Source organism: Puma concolor, chromosome B2, assembly GCF_028749965.1.
Source record: "Puma concolor isolate L17-30 chromosome B2, mPumCon1.1.hap2, whole genome shotgun sequence".
NCBI classification, from domain to species: Eukaryota; Metazoa; Chordata; class Mammalia; order Carnivora; family Felidae; genus Puma; species Puma concolor.
The window spans coordinates 115391836-115409856 of NC_141671.1; the positions used below are offsets into that span (position 1 = coordinate 115391836).

An 18021-nucleotide genomic window follows, 5' to 3' on the forward strand; every position below is an offset into this window, starting at 1 on the left:
AGGATTGGAATTGCTGTAGAGAAGGTTGAAAGTTCGCTCCTGGTGGGAGGATCAATGGAAACTACTTGTGTTATCACAACCTGCTCCTGAACACAACACGGCCCATCACACCAGCTACTCGTACTCCGGCACTCAACCAGAAAGCACCTCGCAAGCGGACATTGCTCCTCCAGCAGCTGCCAAGCTCAAAGTACCAGTGCGGGAACCCCGGGACAGCGCCCACCTCTCCCAGCTTCCGCTTCCGGTCCTTCAGGCTCCGCCTCAGCGGAAAAGGCTTTGTGAGAAGGAGGAGGAGTAAAGGTGGGAAACTGCGCGAGCCGCGCAGGCGCACCTTGGACGGCTGCAATGGCGCTGTCGTGCTCCCTGAATAGATATCTGCTGCTCATGGCTCAAGAGCACCTGGAGTTCCGCCTGCCGGTGAGCCCGCCGCGACCTCCACAACTTAAGGACGGGAGAGGACGGCACGGTGGGGGTTGGTGTGCGGGCGGCGGCGATCGTCCCAGCCTGAGCAAGTAGGGACCCGGGGGTGTGTGCTTGTCGGGGATATCACGGGTCCCCAGTCCCTCGGTCCCTAGGAAGAATCTGAGCTTGGAGGAGGATGTGTGAGAAAGAAGTCCAAGACGCACTCTCTCAGCCTTGCCAAATATTTTCATTCATTCTTCTACCCATGCGCCAGGTATTGGAGTTAGGTGAATATGACCGGTCCTCTTGCTTCGGGAGCTCTTCGTCTAGCAGAGAATAGAGACAGCCGATAGAAATGCTCAGGGCGGTGTTTTAAGTGGCAAATATGTAGGTCAGAGCCCGTGTAGCAGGGTGGGATTGCTGATGGTGGTAGTAGGTGGTAGGAGTTAGATAATGGAGAAGTTGGAAAAAGTGTTTTATTCATTCAAGAAAAATTTTCCGAGTACTTGTAATTGCACGTGCTGGACGCTGGGGATATAAAGATGAAAAAGACTATTTCTGTCTTCAAGGAGCTTACTGTTTAGGCTAAGGGCTGAACAGATGTGAAAACATATTATGAAATAACATTTGTAAGTGCACTGATAGATGCTTAGGGAAGTATGAGAGCATAGAAGGGGAATCTAATCCACCTGTGGAGTGGAAGATGTTGGTCTTTAAGATCGCTTCCATTTGACACTTGAAAGTAACTAAAGTATGAATATGAGTTAGTCAGGCCAAGCAGAGAAGTAAGTAAATTAGGATTACAATTTATTATTACTGGATTATGAAATATGTAGCTGAGAGTGGCAAGAAGAGAGCAGGAGAGGCAAATAGGGGCCAGAAAATGCAAAGCCTTGAAAACCCTGGAACGGAAGAGAAAATGTATTTAGCTTGTAAGGGAAATTTACTGAAAAATTTTAAGCTAGGAAGTGACAATAGATTTTTCCTTAAAAATCACTTTGGCAGCAATGAGGACAGATTTAAGAGGAATTTGAGTCTAGAATCAGAGACCAGTTATGATTCTGTTGGCATAGTTTTATTAATAGATCAAGGAGGCCTGAACTGGCAGGGGGTAAGAGGATGGGATAGACCGAGAAAATATTTAGGTGATGAAATCATCAGGACTTGATGATTGAATATGGGGAGAGGGGGGAACAGGGGCCAATTAAGAATGACTTCTGGGGTGCCTATAAGAGCTTCTCCATTTAAAATGTAGAGCACAGGCAGATAAAAGATTTAAATATTGGTTATGCCAGATTTGATGTGTTTGTGTAATAAGTGGAGATGACTGGGCAGTGAATATATGAGTAGGCACAGAGTACAATATACTGGTAATAAATGTTTGGGAGGCTTCTGCATATGAATACTGGTAGTAAATGGATACTAGGAGGGAAAGTGAAATTATTTAGAGAAAGCACAGTGTTGAAAGAGTGATGGGCCAAATGGAGGTGCTTGGAAGCACTGATATGGAGGGGAAGTGAGAAAAGGAGGTCATGAAGAGGATAGGCAAGTATCAGAATAGGAAGACTGTGAGGGCACAGAAATCAGGAGGGTAAATTTTTAGGAATTTTGCTAAAGCTGTTGTGTAGAATTTTAGGAGGGTAAGCTAGATTGCTTGGTTTAATGGTCGCTGAGAAAAAAGGAGAGATAGACTGCTCCAGAGCAGTCTAGAGCGTAAGAAGGGAAAGAGATTGGTTAACAGGTTGAGGGAGGCCTAGGGTCAAGCAAAGTTTGTGGGCTGAAGAGAAGGGGAGAATGGCTATAAGGACACAGTGGGGGGTGTTGGCCTTTCACTAGAAGGAGACAGCTTACAAAGGAGAGTTAGTTTGGATGTGGGGTGGCTCCCAGAAGGTCTGCTTTCTAGGTAATGAATGAGTCAGGGTTATTTCTTGAGAGATTAGGGACCAAGCAGTTGAGTGGAGAAGTTGAGAAAAATAGTTTAATTTAAAATAGTCATTGAGAGCAAAATAGGGAGCTGATCGGTTAAAAAGTTGCGAACACGGTTGTTAGAGCAAATGCTGAAAATCCAGCTGAGGGTGAAGATCATGTGTTTATAATTGTGCCTGAGAGTCTCTGATTTTCTTCAGTTGTGCTCAGTTCACTGGCCTTAGGAATTATGAAGGAGACTGTGGCATTGATTCAGGATTGATGTTTTGCTGGGCTTGTGCATTGGCAAGATAGGGGTGCAGGGCGTAGAACTTCATGGAGGAAGTAATATTTTAATAGATATTAATTGATAAAGAGTTGTTTTGTTGGTAAAGAGGACTAGAAAGCCCACTTCAGTAAGACACAAAAGCAGGTGTAAAGGCATGGAGGGAGTTGATTATGCTGGTGGTGTGGGGTGTGTGGGAGTGGGGATGAAGTAATGGGCAGTGAGGCTGGAGAGATGGGTAGGATCCAGATTTTGGAGTGTTTTGAAACTATTACAAGGGATTTGGATCTTATTTTAGATTTAATGGGGAGCCATTGATTCTTTTTTAAGGCAGGAAATGACAATTTTTTTTTTTTCTTTTTAAAACCAGTAAGTGACCAGTAATCATTGGTGTTTTAGAGAATTCTGGAGTATCAGAGGATATCACTTAGAGGATACTGAAGTGGAAATAGAGGCCAAGGAGGGTACGTGCTCCATAGGCAGGCAGTGCAGTGAGAATGGGTGGCTAGGCTGCAGTCTTAACAGCATCCCCAGTACTTGCACATTTTACCTCTTTTCTTTCTCTTAAATTATTCTTAGTCATTGTCTTACCCTAGTGCCAATTTAATCTCCCAAAAAGCTCAGTTCTGTTTTACATTTTCATTGTCCCAAGGCTGAAACTTCTTAGTCTGGCATTAGCCTACCATTGCATGGTTCTTTTCTCTGTCTCCCCCCACCTCCCCATGTCCCCTCCTTCCCACTTCTCCTGCTCCCCACCACAGTGAGACCTGAAGTGAATCCCTATCATTCCTTGAATGATGCCCTCAGTTTTGTGCTTTGGTCTGTGCTGCCTTTTGTCTGGTGGCCCTTTCCTATTTCAATGTTCGATCTATTATTGATTTTACATAGTCAGTATTCATTGAGATTGACCCACGTATTTAGTCTATTTTAGGTTTATTTTTTTACTTGTTTCTTTTTCAGATTCGCAATTTCCTTAATGGGTTTTTATCCTTCAATAAAATTCTTAATTATGTCTTTTATCCCCTTCAATATAGAAAGCATAGTTAAATATGATAAAAGGAGTCCTGTGGGTATGCTACCTTTGTGTATTGTTTCTCTTGGTTCTTTTTCATATGGGTGCTGGCTTATTTTTAAATATATGCTAGATGTCTTTGTAAAGTTATTTGAAGAAATAACATGAAGACTGGGATGATGTAAATCCTCTTAAAGATAGCAACATTAATGATCTAGAGTGACTTGAACTCATTTTCTGGTGTTAAATTTTGTTTCTCTTCTGATTCACATATGCTCCTCTGGTATGTAGCTTTTGGGGATCTCAATCCAGACTGAGGGGTTTATCAAGCCATCTTCCTTCTCCATGGACGGCCCAATATTCTTCTGTTTCTCTAGCTCCATTAAGCTGTCAAAAACACTTTCCACCCTCACAGCTGCTTTTGGAATTGATAAATGCCCCAGGAAGCAAGTGGCTGCACCTTGGGATTTTTGGCTTCTCCTGAAGTTTGGTTTGGTAATTCTTATAACGACTCTATGCCTTCAGATGCCAGGTTTCTCTAGTTCTTCTCAGAAGGCTTAATCTGAATTACCTAGTTTGCCATCAGTGGAAGTGGAAGTCCTCTTTCATTTATACCGATTCTCCCTGTATTACGGGCTTAAGTCAGTTTCCGTGAAAACTTCTAAAACTGAAGTAATCTTTTCTCTCTTGAACTCTGATATAATACCTTTTTGAGCACTCACTGTTTTACACCTCACATTTCAGTTACTAGGTTGAATGTTTTGTTCTACTAGACTGTAAGCTCTCTGAGGATAAAATGTGTGTTTATCTTTACATAGCTTAGTGCCTTGCACATGTTAGTTTTTCAGTAAGTATTGAATTGAGTGAAAGGATCCTTTTGGGGAAGGGAATCATAAGGGCTGTCAACACTTTTGAGTCAGTCTTCTGTATGAGAACTGCTAAGAAGGAAAGCTGCAATGAGGAGCTGCCTTTATGATTTAAAATGAGAGATTAGGAATGTACGTGTGGTCCGGTTTTACCTTTGTAGAGTTAATCAGGGCCAATTTTAGTTGGCGCCTGCCTTATTGTACTAAAAGTAGACATCTGGGTTTTATTGCTGGCTCTGAAACAAACTAAGTGTATGAAAAAGTGAGTGGCTAAAAGAACTGAAAATCTCGTATGAATTAATGCATTAGGCATGCCCCAGATCAGGCTGTATTTTTATATCCGATATAAATTCTTTTGTTCCTAATGGAGAAAAATTCCCAACTAGAAAAGTCAATTTGCCATAAGAAGAGTAAAGATTTTGTGTTTTGCTTTTTCCAAGTGGATTGAGTAGTTTAATACAGGTTTTGCTCATAAATTTGAAACTTGGGTCATCATATCTCATTTTTAAGTCATTGCTTAAGTTTTAGGTAGTAGAGCTAATGCTATGCCCTAAACTTCAATAATCCTTCACTTTTTTTTTTCCAAAGTAGGAATTTTAAGTGTTTTTTAAAACCTTTGTGGGTTTTTGGCCTGTTACTTTTATATTTTATTTTATTATTTTATTTTTATTTATTTTTAATTTTTTTAATTTTAATTTTAATTTTTATTTATTTTTCTTTTTTGAGAGAGTGCACACACAAGCAGGGGAGGGCAGAGGAAAAAAGAGGGAAAGAATCTTAAACAGGCTCTGCACAGAGAGTCCCCAGTCAGGGCATGATCTCACAACACTTAACTGACTGAGCCATCCAGGCACCCCAGCCTGTTACTAATTTTTAACAAGATATCTCAGGAGCAGCAAATTTTGATGTTTTAAATGTAAAGCTGATCTTGGGGTGCTTGGGTGGCTTAGTCAGTTGAGCTTCTGATTTCAGCTTAGGTCATGATTTTGCAGTCTGAGTTTGAGCCCCACATCGGGCTCTGTGCTGACAGCTCTGAGGCTAGAGCCTGCTTCGGATTGTGTGTCTCCCTCTTTCTCGCTCGCTCTCTCAAAAATAAACATTAAAAAAAATGTAAAGCTGACCTCACAATATGATTTAATATAGAATGAACAGTAATCATTCTAGACCAAAGTAACTCAATCTAGAACTTCATTTTTTTTCTTTTAAGAATTATAACTGTCAGTCTTGCTTGATTTCTTGAGGTACTGGACTTCAGTGTTGTGGTCATCATCATCTTGATTCCTTTACTAACACCCTCATTTCTGTGCGCCTGTTGCCCAGACCTCCTTATTTTGTGAGGTAGCTATGATTCCCATTTTACAGGTGAGAAAACTAAGAGTTGGAGGACTGAAGTGTCTTGTATAAAACCACATGGTCCCTATCTGGAAGAGGTGAAAATAAAATTGTGGTCCCATCTGACTCCCAAGTCCAGTGGTACCTCCTATTTAAATGTGTATCACCCATGTTGCAAAATGACTTTTGGGTTACTTTCAGTGATTTACTGATAGACTATGCTAGTTCTTAGTCTCTCCATATAATTCAATTGAATTTAGCTCCTTCTACTACCAGGAATTAAAAAAAAAAAAAAACATTTATTTCATAGACAAAAGGAAAAACAGAAAAGGCATGAGTTGCTCAAACCTTCCATTCTTTTTGGTCTTGAAGTAGAGGATGTAGGTGGTCTAGGTATACTGTCTCATGGTGGCTGTGGCTCATGATGAGCTTGGTGATCAAGGCTCCTTGTAGTTGGGATGAAAGGGGACTGTAGGCACCCAGCAGAGGGGACACATCTCTAATTAGGTTACCTCCATAAGACCTACAGAGACCAATGGGATTCTACCTGCTTTATGTTATTTGAGGAGAGTAAATTTGTTAGCAGTACAAATTGTAAAATGTGTATAGTCCTCTTGTATTTAACAACACAAAGTGATTGCTTCATGGAATATACATACTATCTGAACAGATTTCAGCTTTGCATTCCCGATGTTTTTAAAGTAGCTACTGTGTTCTCTTTCTAGTTCTATAACTTTATCCAGAGAGAAGAGGAAGTTCACTTGCTATTAACTTCTGTTTAATGAATCCACAGTGATGCTTCCTGGTTAATCACTTACTTCTTGTCTGAAAATCCTCAACTCATTTGTTTACTAGTTCATTTTATTGACCAGTTGTCAGATTTGCTAATCTATAGTTTTTGTCATCTAATATTTTCTAAAATCAGGCCATTTTCTGACCAAGTCTTTTGGCAATCCTCTTGTCTAAAATTTCTCAGAAATTATTTACCATGGTGTGGCTGTAAAATTTTTTCAGAGCTTAGAGTTGTAATTTGTCTGGTGTTGAAACTTAAATGCTTTGGGTAGATCACCAACCCACTCTTTAAAAAGATCTAATTATACCAATATCTGTTAATAGGCTTTGAGTTCCCTGTGTTAAAATGTGTTCTTTCTATAATATTTTCCATATAGGAAATAAAGTCTTTGCTTTCACTTTTTGGAGGTCAGTTCACCAGTAATCAGGAAACTTATGGAAAGGTAAGTTGAATTTATATTTTTCATTAGACCATGTGCAACATATTTATAAGTAGAATCTTGTATTTGAAGAGAAAAACTGCAAATCTTAAATTTATATTTGTATAGTTGCTTGTATCTGTTTCTAGGGGAAATTGAATAAAAAGTATATTTTTGGGGAAAAAAGTTGTGGTTTTGCAAAGTCATTCAAGTTTATTTTCAATATTCATTTAGTTTACTAGTTTTTTTAGCTCAGCATCTGTACCATAATGGGTATCTGTCCCTTAAATGAAAAAAAGGGCTGTTTTCCGTTGATGAGGTATGATTAGAATTTAGAATTTAGTGGAATTTCAGACTCATATTGAGAATTATTTAAAAATTTAAAATTGTGCATTTATGAGAATGTGAATTGATGAGATTTGTATTTTGTATTTGATAGTTTATCAGTGTATTAGAGAAGTTTGGAAAATAGAAAAAAGTCATTGACAATTCTTTCACATGACTTATAATTTGAGGGTACTGCCTTCCAGTCTCTTTTCATATGCTTTTTCCCCTTCAGTTCCAATACTATGAACTTCTGCAGTCTCTTTTTCACTTGATAATATTAATTATTAACATATGATTGATATTATTAATAGGCACGTATTGCTACGTAGCCTTCATCACTAACAGGGTTATATAATATTTCCATTGAAATTTTTCTGTAGACTAGTATAAATATTGGAAGAAGAAAGACAGGGTATGGAAGGGAGGATTTCTTCCAAAAAATGAGAGAACTTAGTTGAAAGTCGGCTATGGTTGGACTTTACTCCTGATTGACTTTCGTGTATTGAGGGAGGCGGAAAAGGGAGATTGTGGATATAATTGGGTGAAAGTGTTGAACTGAGGTCAGGAGGCTGCTTTGTGTTTATGTGTTCTGGCAAGGTGTTATTTGAGTGGAGATAAAAAGTGCCTTAATCTTGAGGGTTGAGACAGGGGATTGGTAAACCCTCCTGGGGCACCTGGAACTGTTTTCCTTAGGTAAAATAACAAATAATGATAATTTAATAACGTACCCTATGATTTTCCATCATAGTTATTTCAGAGTTCCTCATCTACCCACTCAGATGGCCACAACTACCTAAAAGAGAGGGATCATTCAAGAAATACATTACTTAGAAGTTAAAAATAAAATAGCTCCATTATAAGGAATGATAACAATAAAAAAATTCCGAGATTATACTATGGGGTAAAATACGCATCCTTTGCATTCATTATTTTGGTCAAAATACATAAGAGAACAAATACAGAATTAATCTTAACTGTGTATTTGCTGATCTTTGCATTTATAGTCATTTATAAAAATGTTCTGATGCTGTAGTTTAGTATCCTAACAAATAACCTGTTAAAATAATTCACTTTTTTACTATTGGAGCAATTTTTATTTTGGTTAGAGTCAGATCAGGTATTCTTACATAGACGTTGCAGATAGGAATCTCTCCTTATTGACTTCTTGAATAGAAGCATATGAGGCCATAAAACCAGTTACAAGTAAGTTGTATATATTGTTATTTTTTTTCAGTCTCCTTTTTGGATTCTTAGCATTCCCTCTGAAGATATTGCCAGAAACTTAATGAAACGGACAGTGTGTGCCAAGTAAGAGAAACTTATAATGTTTTCCTGCAGGTTGTACACCATACTTATACTACTCTGTCCTTTTTTGCTCTAGTGGCAGAGAATAGAAGGGGTTAGTTGTGGGGAGCTCACTGTAGCTTGCAGCTACATGAATTTGCCACTGGATGGTGGTGGTAGAACACGGAGTTCTCTGCTGAAACAGGGTGGGGGAATCTTAGTGGTGCAATGCATAAATAATTGTTTTGGAATAATGTTTTTAAACTTCTGTATAAACAGGAATATGGTATAAGATGTAAATGCTGTTAGAGGATAAATGCCACATTTAATTATAACCAAAGTATACAAAATCTAGATGGCTTTTAGTTGGGTGAGCTGATTCAGGTTGAAATGACAAAAAGTGAGGACTGCCATAAAATATGTTTTGATATTTTATTTGTTAGCAGAATCCTGACTATCATCTCTTGTGTGGAAAGGAAAGGAAGAGTTCGTTTTCAAAGGATAATATTCTCAATCCTAATGGCAGCATTAATTACAGTTACAAAGTAGTTTGAATTTAGATGCACAAAACTGTGCTACTATGTAGAATGCAGTTCCATTACAATGAATTCTTGCTTGCAGTGTTTGTTTGAAATTTGCTTGTAATTGTCTAAATGTTCCTGGAAATTGGTGGAAGCTTTAGGATTAAAAAAAATTTTTTTTGAACATGTATTAATTTTTGATAGACACAGAGCGCAAGAGGGGGAGGGGCACAGAGAGAGGGAGACACAGAATCCAAAGTAGGCTCCAGTCTCCGAGCTGTCAGCACAGAGCTTGATGCAGGGCTTGAACCCACAAACCGTGAGATCATGACTTGAGATGAAGTCAGACAGCCACCGAGGTGTCCTGGATTTTTTTTTTTTATATAGTAATTTGCTTTTTGTAATCGTTAGGAGAGTAACTACTAGTTACTAAATGTTAGTATTAGCTAAGTATTATTAATAGTAACATTTTAGCTGGTCTTTTTTCTTTTTGTCTTATGGAGAAGACTTTGGGAAAATTGGATTTACTGCACCTTTTCACCTGTTTCACTAAAATAAATGATGTTACTGCATGATTTGTATTCTGGTATAAGAATACAATGATGAAAACCTGGAAAAATCTTGACACATGTTAAATTTCCCTCCTTCTGTGTAAAGTGAAACTTCTCTGTGTAATTTGAACTAAAGCTATGTTGATTTTTAGGACACATTATTTCTAGCTTAGAAAATACAGGTGATAGTATTACTGTATTGTATTAGTGGAGCAAGCATAACGAACTAGGGAAGTAATTGTTATATATTACTGCACGAGCTGATTTCTTTACTGAATTTAGTACTAATCATTTATTTCCTAGGTCCATATTTGAACTATGGGGTCATGGAAAATCTCCCGAGGAGCTGTATAGTTCTCTTAAAAACTACCCTGCGGAGAAGATGGTGCGTAGTGAAATGCGGTTTTATATAGGTATATTTACATATACTGTAGAACTACTAAACTTAAAAGAATTTATCTGCTTTTATTTTAGGTTCCATTCCTACATTCAGATTCTACATATAAAATAAAGATTCACACATTTAATAAAACATTGTCACAAGAAGAAAAAGTCAAACGAATAGATGTAAGTGAATTTAGCTAAAATCAAGATCAAATGTAGTCTGGCTGCTGTTGATAGGTGATAGTACTCAGCTCTGGTAAGTGCTTGTTTTGTAGTACACTGTGTGCTAGGTCATTTTCATGTTTTGTCTTAATGCTGATACCAAACTTACAAGATAGGTATTATTCTGTAAGCACTATTTTTACTTTACTATTCTAATGAGACATGAGAATTACTTTTATTTTTTAGGCACTTGAATTTCTGCCATTTGAAGGAAAAGTGAATTTAAAGAAGCCACAGCATATATTCTCTATATTGGAGGATTATGGCTTGGACCCAAACTGCATCCCTGAGAATCCACATAATATTTATTTTGGTAGATGGGTAAGCAGGTGTTCTTGTTACCTATTTCAGATCGTTTCTTTAAAAGCTTAATGTTAGACCTTCGAAGGCTCAGAACTACTGTGTGAATTAAAATCGGTGGGAAATACGTGGTTATGTGTTCTGTTTGTTTTTTCAGAGATTCCTGTGAAGTGCAAGAGGCTTGTTAGATACAGGGTCTAGGTAGGAGGTGGTATATGGGGGAAAAATAATGTAAGACTTGTCTGAAAGTCTGAATTGCTTTTTAAGCAGAGAGAAGGCAGAGTGCTGTGATAGCTGAGGGATCTCCTTTGTGGAGCTCTCGAATTTGAGCTTGCCTACTGAAAAGAAATGAGATTACAGCAGAGCAGTTCTGCCCACTTCCCCTAAGGCTGTAAGTGGGTAATGGAAGCTGAGCCTTATGTTACAGAATATTGTTATTTAGCAGAAACAAAAGAGGTGGCTAAAGTTTATTCACCACCAACCCCTGGAATTGTTGCATTCAAATTCAATGCAAATTTAGTTTGAAAAGTCAAAGTCATTTGCAACCATTAAAAAATACAAGGTAATTGTCCATAATCACTTCAGTCACAGTTTTTAAAGGAACAAGTTTAGAGCAATGGTAAGTGGAAAGAAGTTCTTATCATTCAGATCCTGTGGTTTTATTGTGAATAATGATCTTAAGTCTGTTATGCAGTTACACTAATTTGAAGAATCTCTGATCTAGATTGCAGATGGACAGAGAGAGCTTATTGAGTCATACAGTGTTAAAAAGAGACACTTTATTGGAAATACGAGCATGGATGCTGGTTTATCATTTATCATGGCCAACCATGGAAAAGTGAAAGAAAATGATATTGTCTTTGATCCGTTTGTTGGAACAGGTATTTTTATTTAACTGCTAAAATAGTGCATAGATGTTACTTGTCTATATTAGTCAAGGTCATAGTAATATTTTTGCTAAAAGATTAGTACATTTGGACAATAATCATAATTATCATAAGACAGTGGCTAAGAGACAACCACATATTTGTGTAATAGCCCTGTATGTAACACTTTCACCACTTCAAAGATAATGCTGATACAATTTTGTGAACTTTTTCCCCAGGTAAGCCACTAGGTGGAGAAGCATACTGTCCACTGCAATACCATGCACTGTGGAAGTGTTTTGCAGCTATATAGTTTATTTAAGTAGGAGAACTCTTGGGTGGAAAAAAGACTTGAGTGACAAGACAAAAAAATGTGTTCATCATTTAAAATTGATAACCATATATTTACATGGAAAAAAATGGGTAATGTGTCTTATCTTTGGTGTGGTTTGTAGAGGTCTATAAGTAAGTGTGAAAGTAAGAAAAGTGACTAATTACCAATGGGCTAGAGCCTGGCTGCTGAGGCTGCAATCTGGGTTTTCTGTACACACTTGATTAGATGTCCGTATAATTAACTGTGTGTAGAAGACTTAAAATTCCAAATTTACCTCATATGGCTCTGTGAAGACATTTTCCTGCTTCACCCCATGTTTTGCTGGGTCTTATTCATGCCTAGGGGATACTAGCATTTAGGTTTGTCTGGCTAAATTCATTGTAATTCAGATTATGTAGGAACAAATTATATTTGTGGTTGGAGTTTCTCCCTGTAGCTGTCTTTCCTCATCAGAAACTTGGGAAGCAGTGTTGATGCAATAGCTAACGTTGTTGAATTAGAAAGAAAAAGGGGCGCCTGGGTGGCGCAGTCGGTTAAGCGTCCGACTTCAGCCAGGTCACGATCTCGCGGTCCGGGAGTTCGAGCCCCGCGTCAGGCTCTGGGCTGATGGCTCAGAGCCTGGAGCCTGTTTCCGATTCTGTGTCTCCCTCTCTCTCTGCCCCTCCCCCGTTCATGCTCTGTCTCTCTCTGTCCCAAAAATAAATAAACGTTGAAAAAAAAAAAAAAAAGAATTAGAAAGAAAAAATCTTCCTGAGGAGATTATGGCACAGGGAGAGGTTATGTGACTTAGCTAAGGTTATACAGTGTATAAATTTCATGAGATTGAAACTTAAGCAGTCTAACTCCAAAGCTCATGCCCTTGACTGCTATCCTATCTGTATTAGGATCTGTCGGCCAACTATTATACCATAAACTAACTTGAAGAATGTCTCCACATGTGATTAGGAAGAAATAGTATCAAAGTCAAGAGATTTCCAACTTGGAATGATTTTCTGTGTTTGTTGTTGAATTAATCTGCTAGTGAGTCTCTCTTCCCCACTCCACCAGTGTCTCCATATATCCCACATCGAACATATTATCTGTTTGTTTCTTTCTTCATTATCCTAAGTGCCTCCCCCCACTTTTTGTTTAAGTTTATTTTATTTTGAGAGAGAAAGAGAGAGCAAGCACATGGGAGGGAGGGGAGGGAGGGTGGAAGAGAGATAGGGGGTGGGGGGGGAGAATTCCAACCAGGTTCCAGGCTTCATGTTGTCAGCGCAGAGCCCCATGTGGGGCTTGAACCCATGACTGTGAGATCATGACCTGAGCTGAAATCATGAGTCGGACGCTTAACTGACTGAGCCACCCAGGCGCTCCCTCTCCCCACTTTTTTGTTAAACTCTTGTTGGAAATAATACCAAACTTATAGTAAAGATCTAAGAATAAAAATATAACAGAGAACACTGGCATATACTTGACGCAGATTAAACTATTATTAACGCTTGGCCTCATTTTGCTTTATTATTTGTTTTCTTTTTATGTTTTTTCAGGGAGACACGTTAAAACCACATAAATATTCTATTCCACATCTAAATTATCCTCACCCCTGTCAGGTTGTCAGGTTTAGCACTCGTTGATGATTCTTGCCTGAACCAGTCTTAACTTTGATGGTTACAAAGCGATGATTTCCAATAACAGCATTCCCCCCACAATAACCCTTTGACACTCACTTTATTATAAGCAAGAGCCCTTTCTTCTCTTCTATGTATTTATTATTAATATAAACTTGTAGATTCCCTTATTTCTCCTTAGTGGTCTATAATCCATTACTTATTTTGTTGCTCAAATTGTCCCACATTTGCCAAGTGAGAGCCCTTTTGCACTGGATTTTTGTGACACGTTTCTATCTTATTTTTGAGCACTTTCTTACTTTCTGGCTTATCTTTTTACCTGCCCAAATCCTGGAATCAGTCATTTCTCTAAGAAACCATTGTTTCTTTTAGTGAAAATGGGATTAGAGACCACCAAGGTCTGGGTGCTAGACATCTTTGTTTCTCAACTCTTTCAGCAGGGAAGCTAGGACACTTGTGTGTGTATGAGCACATTATGTGTATAAATGTGTATGCAGATACATGTTCCTACATGTTCATGTACACTGCAAATTCTGGTCTATGCTGACAGATTTCTTTCTTGCCTATCCCTATTCCATTTTTACATGTGCCTTCTTCTTCAGTGAGAATACTGTTTCTGCTCACCATGCACAGGTTTATTCTTTTGCTCATTCCTATCATGCATCTAAAATAGTTTCAAAATTGCTTTGTCCATACCTCTAAAAGCAAAGCAAAACAATACAAAACCCTATCAAAATGATACGTTTTTGGGGTATGTATTCAGTTCTCTACCTCACCTGTCAGTAAAGTCAAATATTGTGCTTCTTTTTCCCCTTCATTTACAAATCAGTTCGGAGTTCATTTTTTCTGTTTGCCCTCAGTTTTAGATTTTTACCTCCTTCCATTCTTGTTGATTTATTTTTAAATATGTAGAAGCTCAATTTGCTTCCAAAAGTCAACTATACAGGAGGTGTACTCAGACAGATGTCACTCCTCTCCTTATCTCTTCCACCCTCCTCCCCGCCTAATCCCTTGTAGATAACCAACTTCTTTTTTAGTTGATTCTCCATTTTTTTTTTTTAAGGATAAGCAGATATATGTACATTTTATTTCTTTTTTCTTACACAACTTTGCTTTTTTTCACTTAATAGTATTTCCTGGAAATCACTTTCTGTTAATTCACAGAGATTGTCTTCATTCTTTTTTATAGTTGTACTCCATGGGTGTATGTACTATAATTTATTCAAATGGTCTCCTATACTTGGACATGGGGAGTGTCCAGTGTTTTACAGTTATAAATCATGCCTGCAATGAATAATCTTTTGAATATATACTCGCATAATGTTGGAGATGTGGCTCTAAGGTAAATTCTTAAAAGTAGGATTGCTGGGTTGACGAATGTATGCATGTGTGTTTTGTTAAGTGCTGCCAAATTCCTCTCCATTGTGCCATTTTATATTCTTGCCAACAGCATATGAGAGTCCCTGTTCTCCTACAGCCTCACCAGCACGGTTCATTGTCCAGGTTTTCAGGTGTTGCCAGTCGGTTGGATGAAAATGTTATCTCGATGTAGTGTTATTTTGTATTTCTCTTATGAGTGAAGTTTAATAATCTTTGATTTTTTAGGGGGCACTTTTTTAACTTTTTTTGAATTATCTTTCCTCTCTTTTGTCCATTTTTATGTAGACATTTTGTTCTTTATTTTTGAAAGTATTTTGTATGTTAGGGACATTAGCCCTCCCTCTTCTTTCCTGTTGTTTTGTTTTTTGTTTTTGTTTTGCTTTTGTTTGTTTATTTTTTTCTCTTTTTTCTTTTTGAGAGAGGGTGTGCAGGCACGAGTGGGGGAGGGGCAGAGGAAGAGGGAGAGAGGGAATCCCAAGCAGGCTCCATACCCAGCGCAGAGCCCAAGGCAAGGGGTCACCATCTCACCACCATGAGATCATGACCTGAGTCAAAATCAAGAGTCTCTCAACTGACTGAGCCACTTAGGCACCCTCCTTATTTACCCCTGTTTTCCATATGTATATAAAATGTATAAATTATTAAATATGTACATATATATGTACACACATACAAAATTAAATATATTCTTTCCATTTGCCATTTAACTTTGCAAGTAATTGCTTTTTTGCCATTCAGAAGTTTTCCCTGCATCTAAGTTATATAGAGGAATCTGTTTTTCTTTTCGTGCTTCTATAGTTTTAATTTTTTTCTTTTAAATCTCTGGTTTATTTGGAATTTTTCTTGTATACTATGAGGAATGGATCCAATTTCTTTTTCCAAATGTTAAACCCTTTATTAATCCTTAATTTGTTCTTGAACTTTAACAACTTTTCCTGTGAACTGAGAAGTCTTTGAGATACATACATGTACATAATATGTATACAATATGTAGACAACACCATAAAGGTTACAGAGTTCCTAATGTACATAAAATTTCTTTCCTTTCCCTTGATGTATATGAGGTTGGGTGTATAATGAAATGCTAACTGCCACAGCAATCAAAATATTGATTACCTTCGGTGTTGTTAAGAGGCAAGGAGACCTGCCTCTAATTTAAGCTGCTTTAGAGCAGCTCCTTAGAGTGGTTAGGATATCTTGGTCATGTGACTGTTTGCATAGAACAATTAATGGAAATTTGCAAAGAGGAAGATCTTTGCAAAAAATGCTGCTAAAATATATTTTTGTAATTTGTGTTTGTAATCTAAGCATAGATTTCGAGCTTTAGTTTTTGGTGCTTTAGTTTTAACTTGGTGATAGTCCATAACTGTGAATAGACACAGTTCTAAGTATCATTTGTCCTCTTTCTTGGGCCTTTGTCTCACTGATGGGTAGTACCTTCTGAAGGATTGCAGAAATAGCCTAGTGCCCTCTTCCATGGCCATAGTTTTTCACAAAGTATTTGATGATATTTTTATCCTTGTTTCCTTTTCTAGTATTTAAAAACAAAGTCAAGTGCATTCAATCTTTTCTCATTTTAAAAGCACAAAATTAAAATGTATTGCATTCCCGAATGCTTTATCCACTGACTTCTCATGACCTGTGATTTTCTCAAGGTTACAGAGTAGAAGGTTTCTGGGAAACTGAAAGGAGAGCATAATCTTTTCCTGCCTAAATGCCTTTCCTTTTTCTTTGAGACAGTCTGCTATTGTTGTCTAGGATGACAGTATGAACTGCAGAAACACACTAGTTTTTCATTTTAGTGAATATGTTGAGTTTAACTTTAATAAGATTAAAATTTTTTTTTTGTTTATTTATTTATTTTTGAGAGAGAGACAGCTTGAGCGGGGGGAGGGGCAGGGAGAGGGAGACACAGAGTTCAAAGCAGGCTCCAGGCTGTGAACTGTCAGCACAGAGCCCACTGTAGGGCTCAAACTCACAAAACTCTGAGGTCATGACCTGAGCCAAAGTCGGATGCTTAACTGACTGAGCCACGCAGATGCCCCTTAATAAGATTTTTTAAAAGTTGTGTATCTCCATTTTTTTTCCTAAGAGAGGAGGTATGTATCATTGGCCAGCTCAATCCTCTTAGTATTTAGGAAGTTAGGAAGTCCTGTTGTTCTAATATGAGCACAGCTACAGGATGGATGAGCATGGATATGTTGAGTACTATAATGGTACCAGCCTGCCTGTGATATATAAGAGTTGTGAATGGTATACAAGTTATATTAACTGAGTGTGCCCCTTTACTTATTTAGTTTGATAACAAATTTAATTTTGTTTATCTAATTGGTAAGCTAAGTGTATATGTCATTTCAATTGGTGCTGACCCCAAAGGAAATTAAATGGCATAGAGAAAACAAATAGGATGAGTTTAAATCTTTATCAGTTATTATGTCACTTTGGGCAGCATTCTTTACTTGTCTGAGCCTCAGTTCCATCATTGATAAAATGGTAATAGTAATACATTGTGAGGTTAAGTGAGATAATACATGTATATGGAATTCTTAGGAAGTTGCCTGATGTATGTAGACACTCAGTGAACTGTAATGGTTATCACTATTTTTAAATTATTATTTTGTTAGAAGCATGGATGCCTGTTTGGTGAAAGATGTTAGATATAGCCAGTATTGAATGGTGATGATAAACAATTTGGCCATGAGCTCATTTTCTATTCCCTTCTTTGGCTAATTTCCAAGATACTCATAATTTGCAACTGTTGACAATTGTGACAACAGGCAAGGAAAGTGAGTTAAAATCATGAACATCTAATTCTTTGTAATGAAAATAATTGGTACAAGTGTCTGCCAGTTGTTCTAGGTAGCTGTCGTGTGATTTTAGGATGGAGCTTCATAGATACACTTTTGATTCCTTTTCTCCTCCATCTCAAGTAAGTCAGCTGTTATGGTAATTGAGAATATAGCCAAGAGACTATGAAGTATTCCTTGGCTGCTTCTACCTTCAGATAACCCATAGTATAGGGAAAGGGGTGTAGCTCCTTTTGGAATTTCATCGTTTCAGAATGATAGACACAGGTCCCAGGTGTTGGGAAACTGACTGTCCTGGTCATGGGAAGAGACAAGGAGGGAAGAGATAATTGATCCCTATAAACCTATGGAAGAGTCTCTGCTTCCTTCTCATTTTTGTCCACAACACTTTGTAGTCTCCTTTTCCTTTTCTTTGTAGACT

At 37.8% G+C, this 18021-nt stretch overlaps 1 protein-coding gene across 4 annotated transcripts in view; it reads left to right on the plus strand.

Moving 5' to 3' along the window:
• Positions 1-18021, plus strand: part of TRMT11 (tRNA methyltransferase 11) — a 59401-nt gene continuing 41380 nt past the window's right edge. For 2 of the 4 annotated variants that reach the window (XM_086707772.1, XM_086707774.1), the window contains exons 1-7: positions 524-676; positions 6973-7038; positions 8576-8649; positions 10001-10082; positions 10172-10264; positions 10490-10624; positions 11328-11484. In XM_086707772.1, the coding sequence (XP_086563898.1) occupies positions 599-676; positions 6973-7038; positions 8576-8649; positions 10001-10082; positions 10172-10264; positions 10490-10624; positions 11328-11484 (685 nt within the window). In that variant the 5' untranslated portion in view covers positions 524-598. Of the gene's footprint in view, positions 418-522; positions 677-6972; positions 7039-8575; positions 8650-10000; positions 10083-10171; positions 10265-10489; positions 10625-11327; positions 11485-18021 lie in introns of those variants that run through there. The other 2 variants (XM_086707773.1, XM_086707775.1) reach the window with 2 other exon arrangements.